Source organism: Varanus komodoensis, unplaced genomic scaffold (assembly GCF_004798865.1).
Source record: "Varanus komodoensis strain SLA01 unplaced genomic scaffold, ASM479886v1 scaffold2, whole genome shotgun sequence".
NCBI classification, from domain to species: Eukaryota; Metazoa; Chordata; class Lepidosauria; order Squamata; family Varanidae; genus Varanus; species Varanus komodoensis.
In genome coordinates, this window is record NW_025335568.1 from 14,633,956 (window position 1) to 14,657,045 (window position 23,090).

The 23,090-nt window shown below is 43.5% G+C and overlaps 1 protein-coding gene across 3 annotated transcripts in view; it reads left to right on the forward strand.

Moving 5' to 3' along the window:
* Positions 1–23,090, forward strand: part of CCSER1 (coiled-coil serine rich protein 1) — a 494,606-nt gene that overhangs the window by 127,787 nt on the left and 343,729 nt on the right. For all 3 annotated transcript variants that reach the window (XM_044428521.1, XM_044428522.1, XM_044428523.1), the window contains exon 2: positions 21,467–22,856. In XM_044428521.1, the coding sequence (XP_044284456.1) occupies positions 21,509–22,856 (1,348 nt within the window). In that variant the 5' untranslated portion in view covers positions 21,467–21,508. The remainder of the gene's footprint in view (positions 1–21,466; positions 22,857–23,090) is intronic.

The following is a 23,090-nucleotide window of genomic DNA, read 5'->3' on the forward strand; positions in this document are numbered from 1 at the left end:
CCCTAGCCAGCCACTCCCCGCTCCTTGCTTTTCTTCGTGTGTCCCTCCACAAGAGGCTCACTGATTTGGTTCCTATTGGCAATCCTACTGGGATGACAGGTAGAACTGGAACGAAGTTTCTTTCCAAATTCTGCTTCAGAATAAGGCATCTTTGAACTCACATGGTCCTTTTCTAGCCGGTTGGGATTCGTGTGCCCTCGCCCCCCGGTCTGGAATGCAGTGCTGCCAAAGTAGGGTTGGAGGGCTCGGCAGAGAAAGAAGCATCATCCCTTATGCCATTGTCCCATAGTGCATTGTAGTGACTTTTTCAGATATTCAACCCCTGGCAATCGGGTGCTGTAGTTTTCTGTACCGTCTGCACCTGCAGAACAGGGGTTCAGGAGGCATTTAAGTCAACTGTCAGACCATCTTTGTGACACAAGTTTGGACAATGCAAGAGGCTGAGGCTTGAATAGGGTTCAACCAGGCACTGATATAGGCACCATGGCTTGTTCCGGCTTAAATAAGATACAGCAGGTTGCTTTGATCTCGCAAACCAGGTCATTATGCAATGACCATGGTTCCTGCATTACTAATAACAAAAATAAAAATTGGATGTGAGAAAGTGGAGCAGAACTATGGTAGAGAGGCTAGCTGAAGCTGGAATTGGTTTTAAGTTGTAGAAGGTGCTGCTGAAGAAAACGGAAATCTTGGAGAACCTTAGCTTCGGTAAGTCTTGCTGCTGAGAATGGCAAGTATATAGCACACGCCTTTGCATTCTGATATGTGTTCGGATTCATATTTTCATATTTATGTGTTCTTCAAAATCTTATTACAAATTATTTTACTGTAGAGAAAAATGCGCCTATTGCCACATGAACTGAATTCAATGAAATTGCAGGTTTGATGCTCACCAACCCTGAAAGAGGCTATTACACTGAAGGAATGAGGAGGAAGGGAATGGGGGTCAAGGGAGGAGGGGAAGACAATTACACTTCTTTAATCTGAAAATCCAGGTTGTTTCAGGTGGACCATTTCAGCTTTTGCAGTTGGTGGAGTGAATTCATTCGGCACACGCGCATCAATGGATTTAGTCTTAAGGGCATTTCTAGTGAAGTGCAGCAGAGATGCCTATTATAGTAATGGGCACTTTTAGTACTGCTGCTGTAATTTTAAAAATTGATGTATTAGTTTTCTTTTAAACAAATGAGAGAGAGAGTGACCAAACTGGTGGCTTGTGGGCCACGTTCAACGTACCAGCCAATTTTGGAGGGTCTTCGGCTATCCAACAATGATAAAACCTTCCACAGTTTCATCTGTAATAGGGAAAAATGATACACATTAAGCATGATAAATACTGCAGGATAATGTTGTATCTTTCTCAAGATTTTTTATGTGCTGTCCTAACTGATATGTTCTCAGGTGCCATCGTTTCATTCAGATTTGTTGTTGCAAAAATGGATCAAGCTGGTGCTCAGGCTCACTTGTGCTCCTCTTTCCCTCAGTTCTACATGAGTGGAGGGAATTGGAAGAAAATCCATTCATGGGTTATTTCAAACTGCACTTTCCCATTTCATTCCAAGATGGGTTCAACTGAAGTGAGGATTTCGTGGTCTGTTGGCAAACAAGAGTTTGCACGTACACACTTTATTACATTCAGTTGAAATAGGAGACCAAAGTGAGTGAAGCTTCCCCTTTGGCAGCATCACTTGCAAGCTGTGAGACTGAGGGAGAGAGGCTCAGACTTTTTATAAGGGCAAGAACACATCTAGGTGGTTGCAGCAAACTTTACTGGAGCTCAGAAAGCTCTATCAAGTTAGAATTTCCAGAATGCTCCAATGGAAGCTGTCATTTCCTCCCTCCCAAATGTCCTTCCGGATGGGGCACAAAATTGAGCTGTTGACCACAACCTTGCTGAGGAGGGGTGTGATGCAGCCTGGGAGCAGAGGCTGGTGAAGTGGGATGGAGAGCAAGATAGAGCTGGTGCATTTGGTGTTGAGGACTTGGTGGCATCAAGGGTCAACATAGTTGGCCCTTGTGGGGGACCTGTATCTCCTGGACCTTCAGCATCGCAACCTGATTGTTCATATCCCTTGTGCTCTGGCCCAGGAATGGTGGTGAGAAAGAGGAACTGTAGATGCCACTGCCTGTGTGCTTACTGATTCTCTGCTGGAAAGCAAGCAGCTGATAGCATTGATGGGAAAGGTAAAGAAGAGAAGGTATAGCTGATGACAAGGGGCAAAGGTTGACTTGCTAAGGGAAGGGGCCCATTATGGGTACCTTGTCTATTTATTTATTAGATTTATATCCCACTTTTTTCTGTTAATTCAAAGAAGCTTACATCATTCTCTTCCTTGTGCTTTCAGGCTTATCTCCACAACAACAGCCCTGTGAGGTAGGTTGGACTGAGAGTCTGGGAGAGGCCCAAAGTCACCCAATTGGCTCCATGGCTGAGTGGGGACTAGAACCTGAACTGCCTGAGTCCCAGTCCTGTGCAATTTAGCACTACACCACACTGGCTGTCCCCAACCCAAACTCCTCCCAACTTGGAACCAGTACTGGGACTCCACTGCTTTTCCATGTGATACTTGCTTAGAGCTTTTGGATTGCCACTCCCACTTTCAACAAAGTTCTTCAGGAAGTTTTATTTGGTTTTGGCACTGAGGAATATAACGCATGCTATTGTACACATGCTGCAATTGGATTATATGTCTGACATGTCTGGTTCATGTGCAGTTCACCTGGGACAACTTTTGCCAGGGCTAAACTGATGTCTTTGAACCATAGTTTTTCAGGCAGATTTTGTGCTCATGGGCGAGGGGGGATTTGTCTGATAGTGTTGACACATGGGCACAAAAAGATGTGCAAGGCATGATGGAGTTTTAAGCAGCATGTGCAAAATACTGTAAAGCTTTGATGTGAACAAGATTCTGCCTGAAGCTGCAATGGAAGCACAGAGCAGTGTCATCCAGTGTGGCTGCCCACAACTCCCCCAAAGGTGCCCACATGTTTCTTCCATCCTATGAAATACTTAGATGGTTGATTTTGGCCGACTGAGTCTTGCTCTGGCTCACATGGTGGGCAACTTGAGGCACTGCCAGGATACATTTCATCATGGGAGAACCTCACAAATTCCCTCCCTGTCTCCCAGAACTCCATCTGGCTCTAAGATTAATCTTTGGAGTGACAGCAGGCACCATCTTTAGGGTGGAAGAGTGCTACAAAGTCAGAATCCACGCATGTTTCTGCAGTGGGAGCTGAGACTGTAACCTTTCCTATGGTTGTTGAGACTGACTGTATTCACAGATCCTGACAAGCAACCCTGTGTGTTTTCCATGATGCTCGTTTTTGTATGTCAGATGATGAAATGGTTGCTGTGCCAGCATGGATTCCGCCCTCCTTGAATTTGTTTGGGGGTTAGGGTTAGGGTAGAAATCCATTGGATTCCTTGGGCTTAGTTCCCCAGACTCCAGTCTGCTTTGCAGTGTCCCTGAGTCCACATTCCTGGTGAGTGACCTGCATTTGTGGAGCAATCACCAGGAATCAATCCCAGCTTGATTGCGAGCATGTCCCTCCTCTGCCCCACATGTAGCAGCCATTTGGGCTGTTGCACTTGATGTGGAAGAAGGCCGGTCATGACGGGCTCACGAGGAACCCCTGCGTGCTTTCCGTGGAATCAGCATCCCTCTCCCACGCCACCGGAAGCAACCTTGTGCAGCTGTACCTGATGTGCAGCCAGGTGGCTACTTGAGCATCCTCTGTCCCATGAGTGTTCACAGACTTCCTTTTGGCTCAGGCTGAGCCCACGAGGACGTCCATGAAGACCTTTTGTCCCAGCACTAGTCCCTAGCAATATGACGAAAGGAGAGAACTAGGCTTGTACTGTTCACGTTCCAGTGTATGTGGCCTGTGATTTGCATCCTGAATATCCTATAAATGCAAAGGATCACATTGCTCCATAACATTTAAGTACTAAGAAAGGTTTTTGTTGGTGGTGGTTTCCAAAGGAGCAAAGAGAAGCTAGAGCCACTGCTCCATCTGCTGGCTCAAAAGAGCATGGATGAGAGCCGACATTGCAGGAAAACACAGCGGAGACCTCGGGTACTTTGTGATGTAAAAAATAAAATGCTGTGACTGTGATTCAAGTATGTGGCCTACAGTGACACTTTCTTGTAGTCATTTAGGGGAAGAGAAGGATACAGCTAAAGGGAGCTTCCTGTACATGTGTGTCTTGAGGTTGTGCAATGTTTCACTTATTCAGGAGATACAAAGCTATATTCTTGACTTTGTTGGCTCTGAGCCAGCTGTTGTATTTACAGCTTGGCAACAGGATCCTTCCTTCACATACTATCTTTGTTAGCACCTTTGTGATATGTTTTGTTACCTAGGGAAGCTACTCAGCAAGATGCAAGGACTAACAGAAAATTAATTTATTTGATAATGAAGAAACAAGGACATACTTTTCCAGATGCCAGAAAGCATCTTAAGAACTCACTGCAAATCAAGGGGTGCGTGTGTGGAGAACAGTTGTCAAATCTTCATCACAGCCCATTGTAAACATTTGAACGTGCATTTATCCATGTGTATGCAATTCATCAGAAATAACTAAGCAATTGGGTAAGTGGTGAGGAGATTTACAATGACAGACAAAGGGATTTCAGTAATTAGGGTTTTTCCCCCTATATAGTGGAAATTGCAGTAGTGATGCATGCCATAATACATATTAGCTGCTTGAATAATCACTTTTTCCAGTACAAATACCTGAAGCATATATAGTAAAGGTCAAAGGAAGGGGAAAATGCAAACATACTAGCATAATAATGAATAGGTTTTGTTTTGATCTTAGAGTTTATCTTGGTTCTGAATTCTCATGGAAGAAGTTGGGCAGGGAAAGATTTGTGTAAGTTATCTGTGATTCATGTCCATCTTGTGTAACTCTTCCTTCGTTTCTCCCACTGGCAACATCTAAATGGGAAGCTCTTTGGAAGAGGGACCTGCCCTTTTGGCTTATGTTAGACTGAAAAGTGGCACGCAGAATGCTGAAAACATCATCCCTATTAAAAAGAAAGAAAATAAGGATCAAAGGAAAGAATGAGTTTCACCCTTCTTTTAAAGCAATAGCCATCACATATTATGGGATAGCCTAGTGGAGCTATCGTTGCTGAGCAAAGAACTAAGATGACAGATAACAACATAAACTTTGCTACCATTTGCATCGATCACAAGGTACATTAATTTAAAGAAGTTCATGGAAGTTCTTCCCCTCTTCTCTGCCTTTCAGCCAACCTTGACCCCTGAAAAACTATTGTGGAGGATCAGAATGTTCTCCTTCATTAATATTCCATGATACTGAAGTCTGATATTAGTATGCCATAATACTAAAGCCTTCATTCTATAATACTGAATGGTGGAAAGTGCAGGACAGATAAATGGAAGTAGTTCTTCACAGAGTACCTATAGGAGTTGCTGCCATAAGATGTGGAGGCAGCTACCAACATGGATGGCTTTAAAGGGGGATTGTGCAGTTCATGGTGATTAAGGCTATCGATGGCTACTAGTCTTGGTTTCATCCTCTTCCTCCTCATTTCTATACTGCCCAATAGCTGAAGCTATCTGGACAGACCATGCAAACCTTCTGCTTAGCTGGAAATGACAATGTGAGTGCTTGAAATCTGCAAGTCCATTCTTCCTAGCAAGAAGTCATTTCCGAAGCAGCATTCTCAGTCAACCCAAGACATTCTATATACTTTCTCCAGCATCAGAAGCAGTATGGCTATGCACGCCTGTTCCTGGGAAACATGGGGGTGGGGAGGATGGTCTTGCATGCATGTTCTACTTGTGAGTTTCCTGTGGGCAGCTGGAGGGCCACTGTGGGGACAGAATGCTGCACTAGATGGACCTCTGGCTTGATTCAGCATGACTTTTCTTCATTCTAAGGGGGCTACTCTGAATCACATGGAATGGGGCACAAAGGACAACCGTGGAGAGGAAGGAATGGGAGACATTCCTTCTGCAAACTTAAATCATCTTAGGATTCAAGGCTTTCTAGCCGTATACCTGCAAGTCTCCATTGCTTAATGCTGTGCTCTGGCCACCATGGAGCATCACAGGTAGCTCCTATAAAGTGCAAAAGAAAAGCTGCAGTGGAAGAGGAGCCCCACTGACATGGGAGCCATCAGCCTGCTTTGCTGACAGTTTCTAGAGATCACAGTGTTCTGTGAAATTGTTAACACAGGAGTTATTCCTGAGAATATCCCAGGTGAGGCAGAGGGCTTTTGGCTACCAACAGGGGGTGACTACAGCTGCAAGCTTTAGACGTTCCCTCCTTCTGTTGTCTCTTGTACATTCAGGGCGCTTTATTGAATCTTTCTATTTATATACCATCTGGTAACAAAATCCTCTGGGAGGTTTGCTTCCCTTCCTGGCTGATCAGAACCAGCACCACTGGAGTGGACACTAGAGTGGGGCTGTGTTGGTGAAGATCCCTAGTGTAATACAACAGGCTGGTAACAAGGCTGTCTTCAGGATGTCCTACTTGGGTATTACTGTCTGGCGGTGAAATGACCACCTATGTAAAGCACAAACTGTGCTGCCCGCTTGAATAATCAAAGAAGCACTTTCATTCCCCCCCCCCCCCCATGATGGTTAGATTTGTTTTTCCTCCCAGCTACCCTGTTGCAGTGTGAATACTCTGAATGTGTAAGTGACTAACAAGGTGGAGAAGATCCATTGTCCTCTTTTGGCTTCTTATCTATTTGCATTAATTTAGAATCACATTGTTCTCTGATCAAGCTCTAGGAGATCTGCAAAGTATAATCTTCCATTAATCACATTCAGCAATTAAATTTACTTTCTAAAATATACTGTATTTTGCTCATTATATGTTTTTCTGTACTTGCTTTCAAAATCATCATCACAATGTGCCTGATCAAGATTGACTTGTTTTTCTGAGACACAGACAATTAAGTGTGCTTCTGAAACGCTGCCTGTCAGAGAAAGGAATGAATTAAACAATGCACTTTAGCCGCGTTTGTCCTTTTATCCAATAAAAAATTTAGTGGCTAGGGAATCAGATCCATTGCTTAAATAATTTGTGTGCAGTATTGGAACCTGTAAGAACAATGTACTTAATGAGATTACATTTGGTAGCGTAATCCATTGGTTTTTGTCTGATGCAAAAAGAATAGATAATCTTTCTGAGTTGAAGAAAAGGGCATTGACGTTAAAAAAGAACACAAAAATTAAATGAGAAGGCAGCTTGCCTCTTGACCGTGTGAGTCCGGCTGCCAGCAAAGAGCTTCAGTGTATAAGAATGAACACTTATTCAGAATGCTGTTCAACAACGTTCTTTCAATAGTTCTACAAGTTTTCTAAGGCTGCGGCAGCTCAGAGCAAGCAGGCCCTGCCCCACCCCCAACCCCCATGCTAATTTGGGGGCAGTTAGGATTGGCTGCCATACCCGTACCCAGGGTGATTTCATGTCAGGGTGACGGCCAGCAGTGAGGAGGTCCACAAGGGAGAGAGCTGCTGGAGCTGCCTGGATTGGAGGGGAGGGGGTAGGGACTGTTTGACCGGGTCCACAGTAGGGCAGTCCTCCGTCAGATGCACTGGATGCCGTTCGAAGTCCGAGCCCAATTCAAAGTGCTTGTCTTAACATTTAAAGCCCTAAGTGGCTTGGGGCCAGGTTATCTGAAGGGTTGCCTTGTCCCATATGTTCCTACCTGGCCCCTTAAGGTCATCTGTTGAGGTCCAAAGAAGTATTGGGGGGGGGTAGCAAGCAAGGGAAGGGCCTTTTTAGTAGTGGCACCATTCTGGAACATGCTTTCCAGAGACGTGTACCTGATGCCGTCCCTGGTATCTTCGGTACCAAATGAAACGCTTTTTACTCTTTAAACATTTTAATGGTTAGCCTATGTGTCTTATTGCTGAGCCACTTTTAAGTACAGTTTTATATTGCTGCCATGCCTGATAGTTACTCATGGTTGTTGGTTGTCCTATTGCACGTTTTATAGTATTTTATGAAGATATTGTTTATTCAGTTTTTATGAGTATTTTATGCTTATAATAATTGTAAACCACCCATGGAGCCTGTGGGCTATGGGGGTGGTATATCAGTGTAATAAAAGCAAAAAAAATGAGGGTTATTAGAACCGCAGACATGCCACCTTTGCTGCTCAGCTGGAGATTCATCTTTTCTCTCCCTCCTCTCCTTCGTGACTGATCCACCTCAGCTTTGTAAGGGCAAAGTTCTGTGCATGCAGCATTAGTATGCATTTGTGAAAACACAACTGCATTTGTGAAACCTTGTTCTAGAGTTCTCCTTATATCATGAAATGCCTCCCTGTCCATAGGCCAGCCAGAGAAATTCCCACACTGAAGGGTTTATCGACAAGTCTATTTCTCAGGGCTGCCATAGGCCCTTGTACGGCATCATATACTTGACTCATCTTGTCCAGTATTGTCAACACTGACTGGCAGCAACGATTAGCTAGGTTTTCAGGCAGGATTCCTTCTTAACACTATCTGGAGATGCTGGAAATTGAAACTGGAACTTTCGGCCTACATAGGATGTATTTTTCCACTGATTGATGGCCCTCCTGGCATGTATGTATATATGTATGTATGTATTTATTATATTTTTATCCTGCCTTTTTTCCTTCCAAAGGACTCAAAGTGGCTTACATAATTCCTCTCCTCTTAACTTAATCCTTACAACAACAACTTTGTGAGGTAGGTTGGGCTGAGAGTCTGTGATTGGCCCAAAGTATGTCATTGCCCAGATAACTCTCTTTTGTTTCTGCAGATTTGGCCATAACCTGCTCTTGCTGATCAGTTCCTCTCCCTTGTGTGCATCTTTAAAAGGAACTGCTCCGATTAAAAAAACCAGCTTTCATAGAATCATAGAATAGCAGAGTTGGAAGGGGCCATGAAGGCCATCAGGTCCACTCCTCTGCTGTTGCAATATTAACCCATCTGCCATTTCTTTAGAAAATGACTCAGGCAATATGTTTCTAGACTGAAAGTCTGCACAAAGATGAATTTTGGGGATGAGATATATTTATACCATACACATGAGTATTCTCATCTAAGTGTTGTTTCAGCAACTCTTTTCACATGTTCTGCACACTGTCTCAATGTGCCACAAATGCATGCATGGTGTGAAGAGGGAGGAAATCTCCGCCGTGTTGCCGCTCTCTGCTTCCATGCTTGCATTCTGGAACATGTGGCAAGCTTTGATGTGGAAATTGATCCTCACCTGAATTTGCTTCTTATCCAGAGGTGTAGCGGTACAGGGATGCAACACAAGAATTTGTCATTTTGAGCCATCCATCTTGTAACGCAAAGAAACTGCTTTGTTGCTATGGACCAACCTGCTTGCCTGGAATTGTTGCTGAAGCGACTTCCATGCTGAGTGCCTGAAGTTCAGCTGTACCACTGCACTACTACTGGCTGGATTGCTGCTTCTTAAAACTCTTTGGCCCCCTTCATATTTACTAGGAACTGTGTGCCTTCCCTGGAGTCACCTCTTTGAAGGCACCTATGAATTAGGCAACCACGTGGGTCTCATGCCCTAGAGACTTTGCACTTTTCCTCCACTGCTCTCTATTGTGATTTCTCCCCTTATTCAAAGGACATCAACATAGTAGGAACATCTTCACTCTTTTGGAATTGCTTTTTAAAAGCCGGATACCAGTTGGGGGATCTCTTCTCAGTGCCCTGGAGGCAAAGGAAGCAATTCTTTTCTCCACTGTCTCTTCCCCATTTTTCTTCAGAGCAACAAATAAGAATAAACACTCAGTAGCTCGGGGCTTGTTCAGCCAAGTAATTTTTCCTGCTTTTCTTGAGGAACGGTAACGGTTTTTACAGAGAGATTCTGTCGGGGCTGCTTGTAGGATGATAAAAGCAGCTTCAATGACATACCTACTGTATTATGCATGTTTCCCACTTCTTACTACAAGAATGCAGAGAGATACCATCTAAGGGGATTGCCAAAGAGGAGATGGGATATAGGATACAGAGAAGAGAGATGGGTGGAGAGCTAACTGTCCAGCACAGCTGTGTTGTAGCTGGTGATGGAAAATAGAGGGGGATCCAAGCAATCCTTGACTTGCTCCTCCCTTCTGTAACTCTTTAGAGACAGCTGCATAATCCACGATAAAACAAGCAATGGCAGGATTGCAGGGAAGAAGTACTATGCAGTATCTCCTTAAAGGTTGGGAAATATTCATGTCTCACACATTGGAAGGCTCTTCCATTTCATATGCCTGGTTGTGCTCAGATTGCTTATTCTTTTAAGCCCAGAAAGATGGCTGTTCATTCTGGCTTTAATTAATCAAACAATATTGTAATCAAATGCTGATTTGCTTTTGAACATTTTTGAAAGCTCATATTCATTAGTTTAATCTTCCTTTTACAAAAATGGAGGGAGAAAGTGGAGAATCCACTTTGTGTTTTGATTTCAGCAAAGCTGAAACCTCAGTAAAATCCACCTCCAGGCTTTCTTCAAACATCACCAGTGGGGTTTTAAAAGATTAGCTACCATTCCCCATCTTTGCCTTTCATCCAAAGCTTCAAAATTGCTTTACCTCTGCAAATCCTGATGCAGTCTGCTTATTAGAAGGAACCAGGTAGATCAGGATTTGCAGGCATTTAATGCAGGATCAAGGGAAAGCGTATGTGATGGGTGTGTGAAACCTTGATTCAAAACTGGCTTTCTTTATCCTTGAAAGCAGCATTTTGAAATGGGATACCTCAAAATAACTGACATCTCATAAATGAAAGTCTGAGCATCTTCTGAACAGTGTCAGTTCTCTGTGGCTGTGCTTGAATACGGACAGGGCTAGACATGGTCAGGGCTTACTCCATTGCTTATGCCCCAAGTAGACATGAATGGAAATAAATGTACTTTGTTTGGGCTTTACACAAGCACACATGCACCATTTGTGCATGATGGCCTGTCTGCTGCTGCTTTTGCACCCTGATTTTCCCGACTCTTCCAACTTACCTGGGCAAGCAGAAGAAGATTCAGTGGCCATCAAAGCAGGACTGTCCAGGCCTTTCCTATGTAAGTGGAGGGGTCAATGTAGATTTTGCTTCTGTCAGCTTTGACTTGCATATTGAGTGTTCACAGACTTTGCAACTGACACCTCTCCTATCTAGTGCCCCTTCCAGCATCTTTGGAGATAACAGCTTCAGCTTCTTGGCAGGACATCTTTTTCCACTGAGAAGGTGAATGGAGCACCATATGCCAGAGTCACTAGTGAGAAAGTTTTGCATCAGTTCCTGCAGATGGAGCCCTTTGTTGAATATGTTGAAGGGAACCAGCGAGACTTGCAGCAATTGGGATACTTGGATTTCCTATTCAAAACTTGTTTCACCTGGTTCTCATTCCTGAACATGAGCAAGTAGGAGCAAGGCTGCATTTAACTTGTACCTCCTTGTGTGGAACACTATTATTACTTAATTGATTGATTATACTTCTACTCTGTCTTTTTTCCTTTTAAGGAACTCAAGGCAGCTTACATGATCTTTCTCCATTTTATCCTCACAACAACCCTGTGAGGTAGTTTAGGGTGAGAATAACGTCGTCGTCGTCTTCTGCTTCTTCTGTTCCTTCTTCTTCACTTCCTCTTTTACCACTTCAGGTGTCGAGGGAGACGCAAAGTCCTGGCTCTTGCATTTCTGGCTGCATCAACCACTGCTATGTGATGTTGTTGTAATGTGTCTTTGAGGTTGCTTCTCCACCTTCCTCTGGGTCTGCCTCACACTCTTTGTCCTTCTCCTCTTTTCGTGTATGCTGGTACAGTATGAACTCCCAAGACTTTCTCTCCAGATGAGCAAACCGGATGAGCAAACTTTATTTGCTGCCTTTGTACGTAGTTAAGGATGAATTCTATTTCAATTCTTTCCTTTATAATCCATTCCTGATTTTATCCCTTCTGGTCACTCCCGCTGCTTTCCTCAAACATCTCATTTCTGTGGTGACCAATTTCATTTATGTTTTGTTGTAAGTGCTCACGTTTGACACTGGTAGCACAGGATGGGGATGGATATGCTTTCCGTGGGGTACTTCTTTGTACTGATCAGTATTGCATTCATTGAGCTTCATGGCCGAGTGAGGACTAGCACCGAGATCTCCTCGGTCCCCATACAGCGCTCTAGCCCCTGTGTCACACTAGCTGTCAGTGTAAGCAAAAGGGGAAGCTCACTCTTGCAAGCTCCACTTGCTGCAGTAGCCCTGACTCTAAGCCACTTAAAATGCAGGTGAAGTAGCCATCTCTTAGAAGCTGGTTTAAACTTCTCCATGTGGCAAAACTGTGGGGCTGAACGCCTTGTGTCAGTGACTGACAGTTGCACCACGCTACAAAAGGTATCCCCACCCATCCCACCAATGGTTGTGTTGCCATGGAGAAAGTGTCCAAATTGGTAAGGAGGTGTACAACTTTTGGGGGTGGCTGCAGGAAACTGCTGGTTTTACTGAAATGTTTGCTTCCTTCAAAATTTCTCAGATGTTTTCCTCCAATTCATACTTACCTTTGCTTCAGGTGATGCATGGTGGCTACTGAAATTCACACAGGACCTCGCTAGAGAAATTCTATTAGTCTTGTCAAAACATTTTTGCTCCCTTGACATTTCCTATATCCAAATAACTGCCAATTGTTATAATATTTGGGAACTGTCTCTGCCCAGCTTTCTAAAATTGATGCTTTGGCCCAGTTTTAATACCCTCCTCTAGAAGTTTGGCATTATGGTAAATTTGGCAGCAGCTGCGGGGAGTTGAATTTTGGATTTAACTTTCCTGCTGGCACTCAAATGGTATCTTCAAAACTTATATAGCAGGGATGTTGAACCCTTCGGGGTCAAATCTGGCCCTTTGGAGTCCCAATCTGGCCTTCTGGAATTTCCCAAAGTAACATGACTCCCACCACTGAAAGTTTGATGGTTGATTGGTTTTTGCAGTTTTCCTCTCATTCTTTTTAAGGCTTAGTTACTGGCACCAAAAATTCCTGACATTTGGCCCATCCTGTTTAGTCATTGGACCCAGAAAGCAGTTCCTCAAGGAATCTCTGAAATCATATTAGGCCCTCATTCTGAAAGAGGTTTGCCTCTTCTCTTTCTAAAATCCCATTCTTTCCTCTGAATTTCAGGCTCCTGAATCTGATCTTGTTTCAAGAGGAGTTGAATATGGAATAGAATAATTGCACAATAAGAGAAGAATAGCAAATGGAACTAGGAAAATCCAATGATCTCTAATCCTATATATGTTGTAGCATCTGAATGAGTCATTGATTCAGGAAAGGAACTGGGCAGTCAAATGGTTGTTACTTATGCACAATTAGAATTAAATTGAAAAGGAGGTTACAATTTTAAATTGTAAGCACCTTGGGATAGAGATTTATCATTTATGTAATGCATTCATTTGTATACCATCCAATAACTGAGGATTTCTGAGCAGTTAACGTAAGTTAAGATTAAACAAAAGTTTAAAAGGCTCTCACTCTCTCACAGAATTAAATTAAAAGAACAAAACCATAATTGCCATTGCTATTATTTAGCAGCAGAATTAAATGGGGCATTTAAAAACAAAGTTTAAAAATTAGACTGTTAAAATGCTGAGCAAATAGAAACAGTCTTCACCTGCTGTCAAAAGAATACATAGTAGGTGCCAAGTGCAGAATTTTGAAGAACTAATACCAAAACTGGGGTGCTACAACCAAAAAGGTTCTCCATTTAGTAGCCCCCCTCCTTATTTCCTTTGGAAGGGCTTCTGGAGAAGAACCCCTGAAGATGACCTCAGGTTCTGGGGAGGTATATACCCTCTAAAAGATCACATACACTGGTGGTGACAAATAAATAAATATTAGTGAACACAAGAAGGTATGTGATATTGCAAAATGACGATCATCCAGATTGAAGGTTTTGCTCCAAAACAAGAGCTGCATGAGAACAGAAGCTTCCTGTTATATTTCAAAGTTAGGAAAATGGCCTTTTGTTAGTATAAATATCACAAGGAAGCAAAGTTCTGACTGCTGCAAACCTTACCTTTCATTACCTCCCTAGTGCATGGACTTCAACTATACCTATTTGATCAGGCACCCTGCTTATTTTCTCACTGTATGTAAAGCTTGCTGGTGTGTACCAAATTTTTACTTCGTAATGCAACTGATCTCCTAAGTGTTGTGTATATTGTTTCTCATAAAAGAATATTTAGGGCCAAAAAGGGCAATACATCAAATCTGTTTGTAGCAGCTAGGGCTTTTCTTTTTTACTCTAGAGTAGGTGCAAACTTCCAACCTGTATCTTAAAAGCTTTCCTACAGTAGTGCTGCAACCTGGATTAGGGTGTCCCACAAGTAAATTGAAAGAGAAAGACAGACAGACAGACAGACACACAGACACACACACACACACACACACAGATGTAGCTACAACATATTTAAACATAGCTCATATTTATTTAAATTCATACAAGATATGGATTCAACATTCATTTTGGTTCTTAACGTGGATTTTTCTTGAGGTTTTGTTTCTCCATTTGTGGTTTTCTTGTTATTTTTGCTAGTATATCCTTCCTGAAATTTGAAAAGGTTAGTTTCTTTCAGAGATACGTCCATGACACATAAATTACATATTTGCAATTTGTGCTTGGAAACATCCTTTCTGGTTTTCAGAGAAATGCACTGGTACATTAAGTGCGGGTAGCCTGTTCCCAGGGTATGGGGGAAACAATATCCAGTTCCTTCAGTTACCTCCACCCCATTGAGTCTCTGTGCCCCTCACCATTGTGGTTGCTTTTCTTTAGTCATCCTTAAAAGGAAATACTGCAAGGTGGACATAGTACACCAGGTGAGGGCTGGTCAAAACTTGGAATGCCATGTTTTGATTCAGAGGAGCATTCCAAGATGTTACATCTTTTCTGCATCCTAATGGGGTGCCTTTTGGAGTGTTCTCTAGGAAAGTGAGTGGAAACAACTCAAATACTTCCTTAGTATATCAAGGTGTGTGTGTGTGTGTGTGTGTGTGGAATATAAAGAAAGCCTGTTTCCCTCTCATATTTCCTTCCTGAACTTGATGGAGGATGTCTGTCCTCTGTTAGATGAACACAGCCCTTTCCCTACATATGGACAGCTCATTAGAAAGCTTGAATCTTATCCTATGCAAACTGCTGCACCAGCATAGTTCAGCCTTCATTTTATGGGGGTCTGTGCTGGGATAGAGCCTCTTGAGGATCAGCTTTTCAGGGTTACATTACTATGAATGATTGCATGGCACGGCCTGCTCGCTCATAAGTCTTGATGAGGTATCCAACTGAAAGCCAGGAGTTGCTGTTTCCTTTCCCTCGGGGCTGCGATTCTGACTTCTGGTTCTGCATGCATAAAAATAATTATGTCTAGAGGAGAAAAAGTGCCAGAGGAAACCCATTGTGTCTTGGGTAAGCTGCATTAAAACCTGCCGTGTCAGCAGACACTGTAGAAGGATCCTCCGTGGCTTTGCACTGAATGTTGCTGGATTGGAGTGTTCTGAGATGCTGCTTTGAATCAAGCACAAGCTGACAGAGTGGGCAAAGGCTGTGAGAGATGGGGAGTCCCCAGTTCAGGTCATGCCTCCACCAGGACAGTGAGGCGCACCAGTATCTGTAATGCAAGACCAAAGCTCACTCATCTTTAAAAGAGCCCTTGGACACGCTCCTGTGCTCCCCGCATGGTGTAAATAGCAGGAGACGGTCTTGAAATTTCTCCACAGTGGCATGGAGTGTCCATCACAACATAGCCTGGGGTGCAGTTGAAAATTGCAAAGACTGCTCCGCCGGACTGGTAGGCCAGGGCAGGCTTGTTGCAGCTGGATGCTGAAACCAGACCTGATGGAGCAGAGGCCTGCAGGTAATGATTTGGCTGTTTAAATTCAGTACATACCTGAAGCTCTTAATCAGCAGCCTTTACTAGGGATCAAATCTTAATCAGGGAGCAGATTAGGTTAGGTTTTCCACAAATCAAGGTGGGATGTGATTGGAATCACAGAAAGTTCCAAGTGAGGCATTAACCAGACAGGGACCACTCTCTGTGTGTTTCTTATATTTCCCCCCCAGACTTTTTAACTGCAGGAAGCCCAGTGCAGCTCATATACTCCTCCTCCTTCCCCTGTGAAGTGGGTTAGGCTGAGAGTCAGCAACTGGCCCCATGTTGCCCAGGGAGCTTCATGGCTTTGCATCTGGGTCACCTAAGCCCTAGTCCAACACTCCAATCGCTGCACCACACTGAATATCAACCAGTGTTGCCAACAGTGGTGGTGATGATTCCTGTTTTCATTTCTGTCTGCCCAATAGCCACAGCTCTCTGGGTGGTTTGTGGCAGTTCAAAAAAGCAGTACCATTGCATACCATAGCATTTCTCCAAAATACACAAATTTAAACGCAAAGCAAAAACAGCTGAAACAACACGCAGTGAAGACTTGTAAGACACTTGGGATGGGCATTGAATATCCATGTATGTTTTTAAACATCTTGGCATAGAGGGTGCTCTTCCCCTGGTGCCAAAGTGATAACCAAGTTCATGTCATGTTGGTTTCAGGTGGTAACTGCATCATTTGGGGGCTACCACTTAGCAAGCCTTCCCCCTTTTGGTTGTCCTCCATTTTTCTCTCAGAGCTGGTGCTTGGAGGAATGCCCCAGATGTTGAGCAGAGCATCTAGGCAGCTTATGATGGGTGAACTTCTCTGCCAGCTATCTCAGTCCAAAGCCATGGAAGGCTATATAGGTTAAAACCAGCACCTTGAATTGGACTTGGATACAGATGGGCAGGCAATGAAAGTAGGCAGAGCTGGTCTTATGTGTTTGGACAGGTGGGTCCCAGTTATTAATTGGGCTAATGCGTTCTCTACAAACTGCACATTCTTAACATTCTTCAAGAGCAATCCCACATAGAGTAAAGAGCAGAGTAAAGGCTGACGTCAGATAGGAAAGTACTGGCATTTAGGCCGTCATTTAGCTCCATCTCTGCCTAGGAGACCTGAACTGTTTTATTCAGATTGTGCCAACGTGGGACCAGTTGTAGCATGCTAGCATCTTCATGATCCAGGCCATCAGAGCTTCTTTGAATTGTTCAGTGGAGTGCTCCAGAAACAAGATGCACAAAGACGTATATATATTACAGCAAAGTGCACTAAAGTACACACACAAATGCATATAATAATGGAAGCATCATTCAAAATCATAGTAAGGAAATTGGCATTCAAACAAATGTGTATACCGTATGCACATATTTTGTATGCAAAATGGTGTACAGAAATGTATGCATTAGGAGAAGTGCACACAAGAATGTGTATAGATATTCTGCAAACTGGAAAATAATGTTGAATGTTTGCAATGTGCCAAACTGAAGAGGAAGAAACATCTCAGAGTTTAGGATAAACAAAATTTAAGATTGAAAACTGAGAACCTGAAATGGACATACTCATCTAACTCTAGATTTTCCTGCCCATGCATATTCTAGCCATGTCTCTTCCTGTACCTGTCTGTTGAAAGGTAAGCTAAGTTGCCCCTACATAGAATCCATGGAAGAAGAGAACTTAAATTCACACTGCTTCTTCCTCCTCCCTGCTCCATTTTCTCCAGATTACTGACAGTCCTCAGTCTGCGTATTCTTCCACGGTCCCTATTTGCTATTTATTAGGGATAGTCTGAAATAAATCACTGCTTCATTTTCCCCCACAGCCAGATTTGGCCTTTTGGTGGTGCTTTTAAAAAACTTGTTTCTGTGTGACTGGTTAAACTGTATTTAGTTTCTTAATTTCTATACTGCCTAATAGCTGAAGCTCTGTGGGAGGTTCACAGTAGCACATTAAAAATAACATAAAAGAAACCTCATATTAAAACATATTAAAATTTCATAAAAAGTTTACAATACACCCCCCCTTACACACACACAGACACACACGCTGACACACACAAATACCAACTTGAAGAAAATCTTACGATCCGTTTAACAGCTAGCAGGCCCCAATAGACTACTTGAATGCCCTGCATTAGGTGACAGTCTTCATCTAGTTCTGAAAAGGTAATGAAGTTGGTGCCAGGCATGCCTCAGTGGGGAGCTCCTTCCATAACTGGGAGCCACCACCGAAAAGGCCCTTCTCCTTGTTGCCGCCATCAGAGCCTCCTCTTGGAGGTGGCAGTCAGAGAGAGACCTGAGAACACAATCGAAGTGTCTGTGTAGATAAAGGTCAGAAGTGTTGCATCGGGCATCGTCGGGTTTCAGTTCCCTTCCCTAGCGTCTTTCAGAGTTAATGTCTCTGAGGAAGATGATAGGAAATGCACCTTGTCTCTAGTGTGCATGCATCTAAATGTGCATGAACATTAAGGCACCATGCTGTGGATCGCCTGCCACTTGTCATGCTGCAGCTAATGAGCTGTCATGTGAGCTATTATCCTGCAGTTAGGTTTTGCTAATGTATTTTTGACAAAAGGAAGGAATACTGCCTTGGCTCCTCAAGCCACAGCAGGCTGAGTAAATGAATATATAGCACAAGCATCACAAGCAGGATCTTCAGCAATGTGCAATGGATGGGGTTGCGTGTTGGTTTTAGTGAATAGGTGTGAGACAGACTCCTTGCAAATATAATTGCTTCCTGTAATAGTGAATCCAGATGCTGCATCCAGTGGCTAGGTAGCCAGACTGGGGCCACTGAGAAACGAAAGGGGGGTATTGGCGTGCTCAGGGGAATTCTAAGAATTGCAGAAGTACTTTTTTTTTTAAATGCGCAAGCCCTCCCCACCGAACAAAATCCCTCAGTGAAGACCGTACATGGAAATCTGTTGGGAGATAAAATGAGAAAACTGGGGAGAAGGTCTGAAGGAGGGAATGGAAGAGAGAATCCTGGGGGATAGCACATCTGGGATTCCAGACTGCACATTGCAAGAGTTTGCAGCCAGACCTCTATGTAAAATGTAATATTGATTCTGCTTGCAAGTCTTGTAAGAGTCACAGAGCTAACATTTGCAGGGTGTGTCCTATTTCAAGTGTCTTCTTCAGGAGACAGTCCTGTAGGCAATTTGAAGCAATCCTCTGTTTGAAGGGCTGTCCTGTGCGAGGGTGTTTTAAAATAAAGAAGCATAGGAGGGGATGGCCCAGTGGGCTTGAAGCTACCCATCAGCAATTAGCCTCTGGACTGAGTGGGCATGTACTGTAGGTCATCTGGTCATCATGTTTGCCGCTATGGTGAGATGCCGTCTATTTCTGTTTAAACTACAGAAATCCCCCGTCGCCACTGCCCCCAAAATGTGTTTCTAGCTATACTGGGGGCTTTGTGAGAAAGGGTGGGTTATAAATAAAATAAATCAACTTCCATCAATACACAGTTATTTGATATGCAAATTTTATGCAAATATGTGCCCATTATTAGCTTCATTTTTAGTGATGCAGGCCCTCATTTCTGGACATGCCTAAGTCTCCACACAACCTTGGACACTTAGCAAAGTGCTCTGTGCACTTGCGCTGACCACATAAATGCTAATTATTTGACAGATGCAGCTGCCTCTTTTGAAACTGATTCATTGCAGTGGATTCTGCAACAAAGTGATCGCAGTGAAATTTGTGGCATGTAAATGGCCCGGATAAACTATTCTGTTAGAACTGAGGAGCGTACCACTGGGGGCAATGCCGTAATGCAACACAGGATTGCATGGGGAAATTGCTTGGTGCCCCACATTCTTGGAAATCCCTAGGTAGCCATGAGGCTCATTGGGGGGTCTTTGGTAACCCCCCCCCCCCTCACTGTGCTTAGCCGAGTACATTTGTTTTTATGACACGTTTAAGATGAGAATTGTAATGCAGTATACACTAAAATATCCCATAAAGATGATGAATAATAATAGAAAATTGGAATATGAAAAGACCTAACATAAAAGTTAATTTCTTTAGTGGGAAATAAAGAGACGCCAAAGCTTACATATGATTATTAAGGCAATTTTACTTTTTGCTGCAGCAGTTTTGGGTGGGTGTTTATAGTTTTAGAGCCGCTTGTAATCAATCAACCCAAGCAGCCCTCCAATCATTCAGCTGTGGCTTGTGGTCAGCTGCTTGTCAACTTTTGCCATCCCAAGTAGGCATTAAAATTGGAGGGCGTTAGTCTTCATGGTTGTCATACATGACTGGTGAGCTCACCTTGGCTTGGTAGACCACAAGGTGCAGAGGCCTACAGTTTTTAGATTAAGAGCAGTGTTGGCTTCCCACAACATTTTGTGTCTTTGAAAGTTTCAGGGCTTGTTTACATGGGCTTTGATTCTGAGGTATTTGCTTTATCATTCTCTTCAGCTGACATTTGTTTGCACAATCATTGAGTGAATCCAAGGATGGGGCATGTTAAAGGAAAGTTCTCTTATAGGTAGACTAGGACAACCCTTTGGCACAGGGAACAAAGCTCTCATGCTCCATGGAAGACAAAGATATGATGGTATATTGTAATGAATCACACTGATAAAATTGGTAACTGCAAAAAATAAAGGACGTTGAAAGCAGTTGAGAAGCAGATAAAAAGAATTTGTAGAACAACTGGTTTTATTAGTGAGGGTTCTTCTGCACTCCGCTCCCCCTCTCATTTTGGAGGGGATCGGCACCCCAAGCAAGATTCCTGCCACGGACTGTTCATTGATGGAGCACAGGGGTCACTCCTTCGTGTGGTGCTAGTCTTCTTACCTTTGATCACCTGTGATCATTAATAACAGCAATTCCCCTCTGTATAACCCTCAGGTGAAAAGAGTTTGGAGAGGAGGGCAGCTCATATGTGAGGCCCCCCTAAGCTGGATGTTCCTCAAACCTGCCTTGGTGGATCAGAAAAATGAAGGGTTTGGTCCATTTGGAATCCATAGTTGGCTTCCCAGTTTTTGATTGGAGGACTGTGTCTTGTGTGCTTGCTTGTGACATATTAGAATTAGGTGGATACATTTTAGGGTGTCAGGGCACTGAAAAGGGTTGTCTACTCTCTCAAGTGGCACTTTCATGGAGCAGCAGGGGAAGGAAGCTGGTGGCAATGGAACAGAAAGAGGAAGGAGCAGACATTCTGAGGAGTAGAATGGCAGTTCTTCAGACTAGGAAGTGTAGCTTACCTTGGATTTCTATAGTAGGCACAGGGAACGGATCTAGTCTCTGGAATCAGCTGATTTTCAGAACTAGGAGGAATCTGGTCTGTACCCTGGTCTGTACTCTGTGCTTTTGTACCCTGACCTCAGCTGCTCATGGCTGCATCTTCCAATCATTTGCCTAAGCAACGCAGGCAGTCAAACGGTGCTTTATGATGTAGTTTCCGTCCCATGTTTCAGCATTGTTGTGGGAGTTCTATAGGTTGATACAAAGAGGACTTGCTAGTATTCTGGTCTTTCTTCACCTTTTGGCTCCTAAAGCTCTTTTCATAGAAGTGGAATGTGTCAGACTTTTTTCCAGAGAAAAATGCTGATATGGATAATAATATGCACCTCTCTTTCTACCCCCCTGTAGATTTTAATATCGGCTGGTCCTGGCCAAGCACAACAGGTCCTGATGGGGGATTCAGGATCAAGACGTTCAATGATTGTGTCCCGCTTGCCAATATTCCGGAGAAGTATTAGTCGAAGACATGATTCCCTTCCATCATCGCCAACTTCCAACAATACCATTGGTGTTCACAGCTCTTCTCCCTCCAGCACGAATTCTAGCTCAGGTAGCACAGGCAAACGCAGAAGCCTCTTCCGGACACCTTCCATTAGCTTCCACCACAAAAAGGGGAGTGAACAGAAAGCTGAAACTCCAAACCAAAATATGGGCATTTTGAATGGGGCTCAGTCCAGTACTTTGCAAAAGCTCAATTTGGAGGAGCATGTGAAAAACAGAGGGAGGCACTCAGTAGGTTTTGGAAGCTCTCGAAGCAAAAAGATCACAAGGTCTTTGACTGAAGACTTTGAAAAGGGCAAGGAACCTTCGACCAATAAGAATGTCTTCATAAACTGCATAAAGTCTGGGAAAAATGAGGGTGATGACTCTGGCTTTACAGAGGAGCAAAGCCGGTTCTCGGTTAAACATTCGTCAAGGAAACTTCTGCCCAAATCCTTCTCGACACACTCTAGGTTTTCAAAGCCAGTCCCTCAAAGCCAGTCAGTTTCCTGTGTGCCACCCTCTTCTTGCATGTTGGATATTAAACCCAATGTCGAAAGTGAACCTGTGTTGGTTAAACCCAGTGTTGAAAGTGAACCTGTGTCTCCTTCATGCTCTGCAGAGATCATAGAATGTGCAGGGAGCTCTTTACAGTCGCCAATGCTTTCTGCTGACCTGACCATGGTACAGACTCCTTCTGAGTTTTTAGCATTGACTGAAGATTCCATCTCAGAAGTTGATGGGCTGCCCAGCTGTGGAAATGTACATGTGGAAACCTTTTCCCACAATGTTGCTACCTCTCAAAATTTCCCGAATCCTGCTGCTCCTCCTCCTCCTCCTCTTCTTTCAAGGAAAACAGATAATGTAGAAAGTATTTCTCATTGTGCGGTTATATCTCCTGAAAGTCACAGGGCTAGAAACCGACAGCTCAGTGAAGCTAGTGCCATATCTGAAACCCTTGATTCTCATAGAAACCATGCAAAAGTATTACTGCAAGAACTTCCTGACAAATGGACCAGCCACCTGGAAGAAGCAAATTCAGGAGCTGAAGCACAATTAAAACCTTTTGTCTTAAACCAGGTTGAAGTAGCTGAACATTCTGCAAAAGCACAGGGATCACATAGGGCCCAACAAGAAATAAAAGCACCTGAACACATTAAAGAAACTGTCCTAGGAACGGAGCCCAAGCTCATCCCTTTGTCTTCTGAACTCCAGTCCTTTCAAACGCAGCAGGGATGTGAAATAAACCACACAAAGGGTATGCATCATTCATTTTTATTGTCTTCTGAAAGTGTCATTTCTAAAAATGTGTAGAAGTTTCCAAGTGCATGTAAATTGTGTTCAGGTGAGGCTGTGGATTCCTGGGACAGCACAGAAGCCCTGCACAAGACAAAATGCCAGGCTTTTGAAAAGATGCACAGGAAGAGATTTCTTTTATAGGAAGGCTTATTTACAGCACACCATGCCCCAGGGCTCAGAAAGACAGCACTAA